Below are 12,659 nucleotides of genomic sequence, written 5' to 3'. Positions count from 1 at the left end.
GGTGCCGCTGCACAGACGCTTCATGCTTGAGGCGCTCACAATTAAATCTAGAGGCCTCCAGCGTAACCAATGCGCTCATTATACCGGACATACACATACAGTTGTGAGTACTGTAGGTGCTTTGGCACACCGACACTCCACTCCGACGCTTCTCTCTTTCCCACACTTGACTTGATAAGGCCACGTTGACATCACGATGCGGTTGTGCGTGTGAGCCAGTGGTGTGTGCATGTCCAAATAAGTAATTGCCTTCTTCTCGAGCTTTGGGTATTGAAAGGACAAATCCTACAAACTAAACTCAAGGATCACACTTCATATCCCCCGAGGAGACAGAAGACGTATTTCAAAGTGTCACTCCGACGCAACCATTTGGAGCCTAGCAACAAGAGCGGCTCCGTTTTGCAGAGTTTCCAGACCAGGCGCTAGTAATAGCTTGTGATTTGGGAACCTGTCTAGGTTTCACACAAACCTCATGCCTCACCTTCAGGATTTCCCACCCGTTGTGACAGTCCTGTGGATGGATCCCCTCACAGTCTCAATTTTTGTGCTGCCTGCCTGCACACAACCTACTGCCCTTCACCCTTGCTTTTTTTTTTTTCTTCTTCAGCCTTGCCTTGCAGCCTCCATCGACCTCCCCTTTCTCATTTCCTACCTACAGCGGTGTTGGTCACCTTGTGCTGCACCCAGTTGCTTGTGGCCAGGTGATGATTAATAGCAGAGGAAACCAGGTTGGTTGAGAAAAGTGGAATAGCTTTACAATCACAATTACAACATAAGACAACGATCTAACGTTCAAACGTTAAAAAACAAACAAACAAACAAATAAATCGGGCGATTTCAATCGCGGTTGAAAGGAGAAAGCATTGTAAAAATGTCAAAATGTTCTTCCTGTAATTCAAATCTATGTTATCGGAATTATATTCAGCCAAATACTGTATCAGAATATGCATACCTCAGAATACCTCAAAACCTCAATTTTCATTAAAACTAATTCAGCAATCCTTTTAGAAAGAAATGTAATGCGGATGATAAACACGATGATGAAAAGCAGTAGTTAACAGTCGATGTTTTGTACCCACTCTTGAAAAGTAAAATATTTGACAGTATACGTTAGGCATGAATGTACTAAGGGGCTGTAATCACATTTATTGATGAACTTTGAACTTACTTTATCTTAATGATGAAAGCTAACAAACCAAGACAAAGTGGCTGGAACCATCAGTTTGAACTTGAACTTGCCAACTCGTAGTAGACAAAATTGTTGAGTCACTGAGCAGATGTCTTTGGTGTATGCACGCTGTATGAGCAATTCAACGGCACGGCGGGCAGACAGATTGTCCCTTGAGCATGCTCAGATGTCAGGAACATAACAGCGACATCATGTTGGTCTTTTCTTGCCTTACTCAGTGAACATTGACTGTGGATGGGAACCGGCTCACCAAAAATTAAAGTCAGTTGGGGTTTTTTTTTTTTTTTTTTTGGTTTTGGGTTGTTGTTTTTTTAATCAGAGATACAAGTGCACTTTTCAATTGATTTTACAGATTCTGAATCTGCCCTCGTTCTGCTTCTCTAGCACATCAGGTTTTCAAAATAATATGAATATAATAACAATATGATAGGATCTGATAGTTATACATTAAGTACTATTTATGAATTAAGGGTTAGGTTCAGCAACAGGTGGATTTTTTTTTCTGAACACCCATAAATATATCACTTTGTAAAATCTGGATCGCGCAATATTATATTGGTCAAAATAAAAAAAAGAAAACCTCTCAAAAACAGTGTACATTGGAGCTGTGGAAGAATTTGATGAGATGTGCTTCAAGTTTGATGCGATATGTCACAAAGCACAAACTGTTTTTTTTTTTAATGGGATGAAATAGTCTCATGAAGAGACTATCATGTATGACATCTAACTTTGAACCTCGAACAAACCGATATTCCTCTGCAACAGCAGATGATTTCTTGTTTGGTACCGGGAGGGTCGTGTCCAACCCCCCACCGTGATACTGAGTCATCGCCGAATTTCGTCACTTTGCGATTAGAATGGTTTGAACGCAAGCCATGCCAGGCTGCTTGCTTGTTCACCTGTGATGAGCGCAAATGGCTCACATTTGGTTAGACCCTCCACGACAAATTTTCTCAACTTGTTGACAAACACAATGCCAAATGGTTGGGAGGGCAACTGGAGTCAACATTGGCTTTCATGCGTCCATCATGAGGATCTGCTGCTGGCCCAGTTCCTGCATGTGGCAACAATAAGGCATCCTCATGCAGTAATGTATCAAATTAAGTGGGATGTCAACTCTGTTAACCGAACTCTCCTTCTCCTCTCAGCATGAAAGGAATGGCTTCGTGGGTTCAATTTGTCTCTCCCTGCCTTTGCCCACACCATTTTGCATCCCGGTGTAAAATGAAATATATATGCAGGCACGCATGTAAGGAATAGAGCAGAAAAAAAACTACATCGGAAACATGGAGTCTTTTCGCCATAAGTTAGTGTTCCATTTTTTTTTTAATACGATACCATAGAAAAAATATTTTCTGACTTAAAAATAAAAGGTTTAAGTGTGACAACGGCAAAGTAAAGTTCAAGACACTTTTCAAGTGTTTGCGTCAATTGGGACTGCAGTGATGAAATCCAGCAGAAATAAACGCATACCTGTCAACTCATACGGTTTAGCCATAGTTCATACGGATTTTGTGGTGAATCTTACGTATATGACCGTATCGCACAATTCATACGGGTTCTGAAAATTTCCGGGGGTTTTTTCCCCCCCTAACAGGTAGTTCCGTTTGCTTTTGCCCAGAATGGTGCTAGTCTACTCGAATGCTTTCATTTCCAAAGTAAATATGAATGGATGCTGTAACTTCGAGCCGATGGGTCAGCATTTGGAGTTGGTGAAAAAAGTAACGCAGGAATACAACTCTGAACACAGTAATGCCACTAAGTAGAATGATGATTAGACATTAACCAGGCATTGTATTATGGAGATCTACAATAAATATCATTGAAAATTTCGTGGGTTTTTTCTGCCGTTATTTTGACATAAAAAAATGCTTTGGTATGTTATAAGGATTTTTTTCTCTTTATAAGGATTTTTTTGGTAGTTTATACAGGTTGGCGCTCCGAAAAGTTGACAGGTATGTAAACGTTGAGTGTCATCCTTTTGTGTCATAGTTGTGCAATGGCGAGATCTTTCAGTTTCTCATCACGCGTCAATAAAAACACTGATTCGCATCGTCGATATGAACACTTGGCAGCCAATTGGACAGTTGCGAAAAGAGGATATTCAACTGTGGATTTTGGTAATCCGTCTGTCGTGATTCAATGACACAATTATCTCCCGATTGAGATTCTTTATTTAGTACCAAAAGACATCATTCAACAGTAGTTTTGGGATTTTTTTTGCAGCCTTTGGAAACTCTATGAAACCATCACTATGTTCAGTTCAATTTACAAAGACAAGTTGTTGAATTTTGTACTGCGGTGAGAAAGAGGGTCGATTTGCAAGGTGTATCCAATGGCTTGGGGGCAATGAGAGAAGATAAATAAGCGAAGAGGCATAAGACCCACTCTATATATAGGAGGTAATCTGTCATTTCATTTTTTGTCATCTCCCTTCCTCTCGTTTTTGCTCTGAGGGATGAGGGATTGATGTTCAGAAGATCAGAGGAAGTAAGGAGGGGATCTTGGAGGCATGGGGAGTGTGTGTGTGTTTGAGAAAGCCTGTGTAACTGCAGTTTCTTTGAGGCCCAGTTCGGCTGGCCAAAATCCAGGTGGAATAGTTTTGGTTCCCACATCTCAAAGACGTAGGTGTCAAGAGAAGTGCACTAAGGCATTCAACACTTTCATCGCAGATGATTTTGACTCAATTCCTTCCTACGATGGAAAAAAAAAAGTATTTTCTTCTCAACAACATTCATCATTTGGACTTGGGGCACAATCTTCTGAAGGGGATTTTGTTTTGAACATCTTCAGAGATCAACTGAATACAAAGACCAGTTGATGTTTTTTCATTCACACAGGAAAACACCTTCAGTGGAAAAGGTTGAGACTTGTTTTGGAACTGCTTTTGTTCAAGTGGCTGTGGTCAGCGGTGAAACGATGACGAGATCGGTTAGGTTTGAAACCAAACCGAATCATGTTTTAGGAACTGCAGGCTCAGACAGACTGCGATAACAAAAAATATTTTTTTTTAAATAGAAAAGCACACCGACAAAGTACAAACAAAAACCGCTGGTCACAAGGAACCATGGAAAAACAAGGCATAGACAAAAAACGCTTGCAAAAGGCAATGTAAAGTAACACAGAGAATACAAACGAAATGACAAGAGTCCACTTTACACAAAAAAATAAGACCAAGATCAAAAAGCCTTAATCATACAATGCAAAACAAGGAACTGAGAGATCAAAATGACCATGAACAAGATGGAGAGGTCTAGAGAACAACACTTCAAGGACCAACAGACCAACAGTGACTTAGGCAGATTGGCCGCCCTTAAATACATGACAGGCTTGATTAGTAAAAGTGGAACAGGTGCGCCTGCTGGAGGGAAACGCCCTTCACTCCAGCTGGGGCCGAGAACAAAACAAAATGACTGACATGACAAGATCAAGATAAGGACTGTATAAAACGGCGTCGAGTGGGTAGCATGAGAGAAAGGCAAGGAGGGAGGGATTATGCTGTTAAAAAAAATAAAAGACGTGTAAAGGAGAAGACAAAGCCTGCTGCTGCAATACATCTTTGAGCAGTTGGGCATGATCACACGCTTTCATCAGACCCTGTACAACCTGGGCGAGCTGAATAAGGGAGGGTAGGATTGGAAAACAAAATCTCAGATTCCTTTACAAGTCCCAGTCGGCCCTGCAAGTGGATCTTCAATGTCGACACACCAAAATCCAAGCCTGCAGGCATGCAACCAATGCATATATAGGGGTGAGCAGGATCATTAGAATAACTCAACCAGTCACAGCTGGTAGACAGTTAGCTAGCTCGCTCCATCTCGGAACACTTTCTCTGAATTATTCACAGAGATGTAAATAAAATATATCCAGTGGCCTTCACCCACCCTGCAAAAAAATTAGAAACAAGATAGCTGCCACACTGAGTAATGAGTTCTTCTTGAGCGAGCAGAGGAGTTTATGTGGCACGCAAGCAGTGCATATAACATCAAAAAGGACCTCACCTCAAATGTCATTTATTCGCCATGATATTGAAAGACTCCGTGGTGGTGCGTGGCTTCAAATCAAATCTTTTTTTCTGATGTATCTGCCAATAATAAGGAACGTCTGAACCACCAAGTAAATCAAAACAGCAGTGATTGGACTGATGTCCAAAAGTACGACACACACACACACACACACACACACACACATACACACACACACACACACACACACACACACACACACACACACACACACACACACACACAGACGATAGGTTACTTCTTCCAATGGGGAAGAGTGTGATATTTTCTGAATAATGCATGAGAACGACAGCATGGCCTGGATCATTTCAAAAACAAATAGCTGTGTGATCAATGAGGCTTCAAGCTGTGTGTATTCGTTTCAACCAGCATCTCTCACATATCAACTACAAGGATCTTGGCGAGCTTTTATTAAATACAAACCGCCATGTCACAGATTTCAACAAATTTCTCGACTTTGCGCATTTGATCATTTGGGGTTGACATGTTTAGAAGTTAATCTGACACTGTGCTGTTCCATAAGTGGGTTGTGGGGTACTGGAGCCTATTCCAGCCGTCTTCGGGCAGTAGGCAGGGGACACCCTGAACCGGTTGCCAGCCAATCGCAGGGCACACGTGAATGAACAACCATCCTCACTCACAATCACACCGATGGACAATTTGGAGTGTTCCATTAACCTGCCAAGCATGATTCTCGAATGTGAGGGGAAACCGGAATATCCGGAGAAAACCCACGCAGGCCCAGGGAGAACATGCAAACTCGACACAGGAAGGCCGGAGCCGGAATTGAAGCCTGCTCCTCTGCACTGGGAGGAGCGTAATATATGTGGTTCAAAATTCAGAAATACAAACTAAATCCACCTCCAAAAAGATATTTCAATTTGTCAGATCCACATTCTCCGTTTGTGAGCTGAGACGGTGAGCATTCGGTTACTCCTCTGGGTGTCTGAATGCCGTGACTCGGAGCGGAGCCCAAGCCAACATCTGAAGACAGCTGCTCCTTCTCACCGCTCTCCCCCTTGTCAATCACAGAAACATGTCCAACTTGCCACCCTCACCTCTTCCAGCTCATTACCATTCTGAGCCATCTGTTCACTGTTCCAAAACACTCGACCAAGTCGTCCATTCTTGTATTTTCCTTTCAATGAATGAATAATTGTTTTACAGCGGAAGGTGGGTGAAGTAAGAGGCAAGTCGTGTGTGAGTGTGTGCGTGTAGGTGAATAATACGTATTCAGAGTTTCGGCCACGAGGATTCTTCTTCAAACACACTCATGTCTTTAGTCACTTCACCAACTTTTGCATTTCACGCTTAATTGAAAAAAAGGCATTAACCACCGGAAACTATTTCTAGATACAGTAAGCCTTTGATCCAAGTGTGACAATAAAGTGGACATAAAAAAATACATATCGCGACACGGGTGATTTTCAGAGGTGGGCCATTTGCAAAATTTTGTCAGTCCATCATTTGTCAGCGGCGTGGGCACATTTGCGTCATCGTCTGTCATTATTTCAAGCCGAATCAAATTGCAGTGCTCAGGTGGTCTTTTTTTTTTTTTCAACGGTTCTCGTCCTTCGACAGCTAAACAGGCATCCGTCAGTGCAAATAATTCAAACCCAACTAGGTTGTAGCACTCTCAAACTAGTAGGCTAATGCTAATGCTAAATGAAGTGAGCAATCAGATCTGTGCTAGCTTAAACCAAGGTATTTGTTATTACGTTAAATATTGTAATACCTCTGTCATTCATAACATGGCTTGTCATGGATTGTCCTGTCCTCTAAATAACCTGCGTAAACTGACGAAACGCGTTTCAATGCCCTGAGAATGTCACGGTAAACCTTTAAGGATATACATTTGATTTCAATTTAATCCCAGTAGTCTTTTCCGAGAACGTGTATTTCATCGGCAGTTTGTTCATTTAAAATCTCAATTCACTATTTTTTGTTCGGGTTCTTTCATGCTGTCCTTGTGAAAAATGAGAACAAATGACGATTATGGCGCCTTCTCACCTCCTGCTGTTCTGTCTCCTTCTTAATTTCCCTACCCATCAATTGTACTCAGATCATAGTACGTGAAGTCTAATTTCAGGGGTGTTAATAGCCTCTTCAGTGGCACGATCCTCTTTATTATCCATTGAGTGTGGACTACATTTCTAAGCTGATTAGCCTGAGCTGTCTATTCAGCATTTCAATTATGAACATTTCGATCGTAACGCAGGCCGTGCCTTACATTATTACATCGCAGAAATAGAGCACGTCATTACGTTCAAATACTCGAATCTTTAAAAACCACTGCAGCAGCCATGGAATGAAGGAACTGTAAAGTAATGACATTGCAGCAAAGTGGGACTCTGAGGCAAATGGCAAAAATACCTATTAGCAGCAAATGACAGCAGTTCAGACCAGCAGAGACCTGCAGTTTTAGCATAAATGGAACAGCTGGCAATCATGGGAAGAAATGAGGCACGGGACAGGGAAAGGCAAGCTCATTTCCGCCACGTGTATGCCCTTCTGTGCATGTTTCCTGGTTTTGTGATGGTATTAGCCTATCAGCCAAAATATGACAATCTCCGTCTAATCATTATCTGTATAACATCGCCTGCTTTATCAGTAAACAGCGGCGTCACCGTGCTTTGTCAGTCTGTTTCTGTCTGACTTATTTTCACACTCACTAATCCATTCGTTCTTTGTTAATCCAGCTGTGTGCTGGACGTGGCTGACGTCAGGGAACTGATGACGTCATTACTGTCTACGGTATATTTTAGGGCGGCACAGTGGTTGACTAGGTAACACTTCCGCCTCACAGTACAGAGGTTCGATTCTGGTTCCAGGCTTCCGGTGTGGAGTTTGCATGCTCTCCCCACACCTGCGTGGGTTTTCTCCGGGTACTCCTGTTTTCTCCCACATTCCAAAAACATGCATGGCAGTTTAATGGAACCTTCTAAATTGTCCTTAGGTGTGAGTGTGAGCGCAGATGGTTGTTCATCTACGTGCCCTGCGATTTTTGATTGACGGCAGTTGTTCAAGTATGTGCTTTTCTCTGAATATATTTTTTGAAAAAGACCCTGTTATGGCGGTATTATTGAAGGGAATGCATTTGAAGTACACTTTGTCGTGTAATTTCTTTGCATGATTTGTGCTCTCCTTTTATTTGACCTTTTTGGGGAGTGTTTTGTGCCAATGAATCAGACATCGTTCAACTTACTTAAAGACTGTCTTTTGAGAAGGACATTACAAATCCACCAGATGCGAGAAGAACATTTCTGTCAAGGTACAGTTCCATACAGCAGGATCCCACTGGTGCAAGTCAATCCTGATAAGTACTTTTTCTGGGAATGATGTGCAGCCTGCATGTGTGTATGAAAGGATTTCCCCAGTGGATATAGTCTGTGTTGGAAACAAAGATTAGGATTTGATATGCTGTGAAGAATGTTTGTGCGTTGTTACAAATAGAAAGAAGGATCAAATGGATGTGGAGCGATGTGTGTGGTGCCACCCAGAATGCTGGGTGCCTCCTAAAGAAAAAGTGATGGAGAGGAGTAGGAGAGAAGGACATGAGAGCTGTCACGTTGAGATTGAGTAGTATGAAGTGGAGGAGTTGTATAAAGGGGCAGGGTTGACAATGAAAGAAGTACGCATCGCAAACGAGGAACTGGAGGAGAAAGTAAACGGCAAGCGAAACAGAGGAGCGACAGAGCACAAACGAAACATAAAGTAAAAAGAGATAGCAGATGGTGGGGATTATTATGTTCTAAAATACTTTGGGCCCTACAGAGGGAAGGCCGCAGACGTAAAACCAGTAGCGTCAAGGTGCCACAAGATGAGCTACAGGTTCACTATTATCATAATCACAACATGCAAAAGCAGAAAACTAAAAGAAGGCAACACAATGGTGAGCTTTGTGTGTGCACTGTGTGTGTCTTTTACCTTTTCCGGTGAGTTTGTCAAACCTTGAACCTGTGAAATGAAAGGATAAAATAATATCACTGACATGCTAAATGCTAAAATGCTACAGTTCTTATTGACACTGTGAAAGATGAATACATATATCAATAATTATTTGATTACTTTGGGTTTCGTGTGGCGTGTTTGTATTTGGTGACCTTAATTATGGAAGAAATACAAATTTAGGAGAACCTCTCAGTATGCATTAGAGGATGGAGTGTAGTGTGTGAATACTGCATGTGCATATAAATGAACAGGAGAGCCATCAACAACATGAACTGCTGCCCTGTGAAACTCGCACATGCTCGGATCCTGTCAGCAGCCTTTTAGCATTGCTCTTCTGTAATTGCCAATTGAGCCGTGTCACTCGCGACTTTTTTTGTACCTTGTTGTATGTAATTGCTCATTTTTCAAGCCCGAGTATTGCTGTTTGTGCTGTTGTCAGGTATGTTTATGGAGTCAGACCTTTTCGGGCAGTTAACATGCAAGTGCACAGAAAATGAATACATACACGTTTAAATCTTGACATTTTCGGATGACGTTACCGTTGGTAACCAGCATGTAGCTTACCAGTCATCACATTTGTTGTTTTATTCAATACTGTATCACATTAAAGTTTAGAATGAATTCCCATGGGAAAGTCAATGTAATGTCCTCTGAAGTGATGGAAACAGTTGTGTTGTGAAAGCGCTATATAAATCAGCATGTATTGTATTGTATTGTATTGTGTGTTTATGTATGGTATTGACGGGTTTTCTGTCCTGACAGGGGGAAAGCTAATCCAATCCTTTGCTGGCAATCACTAGAGAGTAATTATTGTGCATGAATGCCTAACCAGGAATTGTATTGTTGCAATTGTAAATCATATTTCCCTCACCGGGCTTTGTTTTAACCATCAGAGGACTCTGACTGCAATCCACCGTGTTTTGTAGAATAAGCATTGTTTAAAAAGCTTTGGGTTAACGAACACTGTCACACTCAGCCGGTTCCTAATGACTCTGGATAAAATAACCCTTCCTTTCTTGCTTTCTTACCTTCTTTCTTTTATTCATTCTTTCTTTCTCAATGAAATCTGAGAAGAGCTAAATACACGCTAGATGCACTACCACTGATGTGTGAACATCCATCCATTTTCTAATTCGCTTATTCTCTGTCAGCCATACATGCCATTGACTTCCTGACAGTACAACGGCCACAAGCGGGTGCCAGTGACTGGTCGGTAACTAGTATCGGCAGTACACAGAAAACAAATTAAATAATTCAATTTGTTTTATTGTAATATTTAAATGTAAAAAAATCGCCCACTATTTGTGGAAAAAACATCAACATACTTCATTTGGTCATGATTGTACGATAAGGGACATGGATGGCTACCCTTCACTTTGTAATGGCAAGCAATCAGGATATGATAGCCCTGGGGGAAAAAAGTACAAGCTATCCCACTCAAGGAGAAAACGGGTAAAACGCCACACAGCAGGGTTGCCGACAAGATTCAAATCCCGAACTTCAGCGCTGTGACACGCACATGCAAACCACTCATTCGCCGTGCTGCCGTCATTTACCTGACTGGAGTTATTTGCATTACACGTGATCAGACACAAGTGATGCCTCGTTGAGGTGACTAGAATAAACACCGGTTTTAAATGGCAATTCAGTGAATTCTATTCACAAAGTCTTTCAGACGCCGCAGCAGACTTACCGTATTTTCCGCACTATAAGGTGCTTCGGACTGTAAGGTACACCTTCAATGAATAGACTATTTTAAATCTGTTTTCATATATAGGGCGCACCTCATTATATGGCACATAGAATAGATGCTACAATACTGGCTGCGGTTCCATTTGCATCCACTAGATGGAGCTACGATAAAGGGAATACAATACAATACAGCTGTTTTTTGCATCAAGCTTTCACAACCGCTGCAACTGCAACAAAGCGCTTTACAAATAATTTAAAATACTACGTCCAAGAAATCAGAATATTGATCCATATATAAGGCGCATCGGATTATAAGGCGCACCGTCGGCTTTTGAGAAAATGGAATGCTTTAAATGCGCCTTAGAGTGCGGAAAATACGGTAAGTGATCACCCTCTACAGTATATTTTCTGGCTGAGTGGTGACGTGGCAGAGGTTTGAGGCAGATCTTTTGCCTGGCAAAACCTGCTTTTCATGCTGCCATCGTTTGTCGATTCCTCACACTACCTGCTACGAAAGGCGTAAGTGTTCCACAGTTAGATACAGACAGGAGCAATCATTTCTCCATCGGTTCGGCATCAATGCACCTGACCTCGCTTGTAAAAGGGCTGCCAGCTGGCAGGTGGAGCAAAAGCTCTTGGGAATAGAACGGCAAACAGGGCCCGGCACGCGCTACATTTAAAAGAATTGCCAATGTTCAGTATGTAATGAGCTAATATGGTGAGCTTCACGACTGTTACGGCGCAAAGGGAAAGAAAAAATCCCTGTTAGCCGTGCCAAATATAACCCAACGGTACAAATCAGCATTAACGGGATTGACATTAACAAGCGCGGTGATGGTTCATTAATGTACATCTGTTCTCACACAAAATGATGGCAATCAGGTTAAAAAAAAACAGAGCAGTTGTGTGAAATGTCAACCCCCGTTACGCAGGTTGAGTATAATATAGCCTCGGAAACACTTTGCAGACAATTTTGAGCTATTAAGTCCACTCAAAATGGTTGCAACTGCCAAATTCCTGACATTCCCTCATGCCAGTTTCCACGGTGACAGCAAATAAACATATCCACACTTACTCCTGTATCGCCCCACTTCTTCCCATCCCTCAAAATGGTGTGCATTCCACCACCACTGCGTGCAAATGGAAACGTGTATTTATTCAAAGAAAAATCCAAAGAAACAAATATAGACTAAAAGTATTTCTTATGTATTATATTTGAGAACAACAAACAAGACAGCTAAAGCAAAACCATCAACCAAAAAAATTCTCCGTCCGCCAATAATGTTATGCAAGATCTGTTGAGCCAGGAACCGCATATTTCCCTCAGGAGTCGATGGAGAAAAAGCAGGTCCCCTGTTGGCTTTACATTTAAAACAAAATGCAATATGAAGACTAATCATAACAATAATAAATCCATTAAATCAACAAATCATGCCAAACATCTCCTTATAGGTGAGCATTTCATTTCATGAAATACCATTTTTATACCCCTTCCCTCAAACATTTCTCGTTGAGTGCCTCTGTTTGTGTCTGCTTTGAATGGTGTCCAATAAAAAAACTGTAATTATCACCGGATGTAGGATAATACAATGAATCCATCCATCCAACTTAGCAGGCGGGGTACATCCTGAACTGGTTGCCAGCCAATCGCAGTCATAAAAATGTATTAAGTGGTTCCATTTAGTACACATGGTAGCCTAAAATTTAAAAAACAACAACAATGTGTGGCTTTAACTGCACAGCTCAAGCGATACAGCACAACTGGCAACATAAAATGAAACACTGCATGGAATTGGCCATCT

The 12,659-nt window shown here is 41.6% G+C and overlaps 1 protein-coding gene across 2 annotated transcripts in view; it reads right to left on the bottom strand.

Annotated features, from left to right (window-relative positions):
- The window catches only part of igsf11 (immunoglobulin superfamily member 11), a 69,442-nt gene that overhangs the window by 42,062 nt on the left and 14,721 nt on the right, over nucleotides 1–12,659 (bottom strand). The window contains exon 2 of one of the 2 annotated variants that reach the window (XM_086125865.1): nucleotides 9,142–9,171. The exons of the other annotated variant lie outside the window; for it this stretch is intronic. Coding sequence (XP_085981991.1) covers nucleotides 9,142–9,171 — 30 coding nt within the window. The remainder of the gene's footprint in view (nucleotides 1–9,141; nucleotides 9,172–12,659) is intronic. 2 annotated transcript variants of the gene reach the window in all.

This window comes from Hippocampus guttulatus, chromosome 12 (assembly GCF_054856545.1).
Source record: "Hippocampus guttulatus isolate MCC_2025c chromosome 12, RoL_Hgut_1.0, whole genome shotgun sequence".
Classification (NCBI taxonomy): domain Eukaryota; kingdom Metazoa; phylum Chordata; class Actinopteri; order Syngnathiformes; family Syngnathidae; genus Hippocampus; species Hippocampus guttulatus.
The sequence above is the reverse complement of the archived record's forward strand: the minus strand, read 5'-3'. Positions and strand labels throughout refer to the sequence as shown.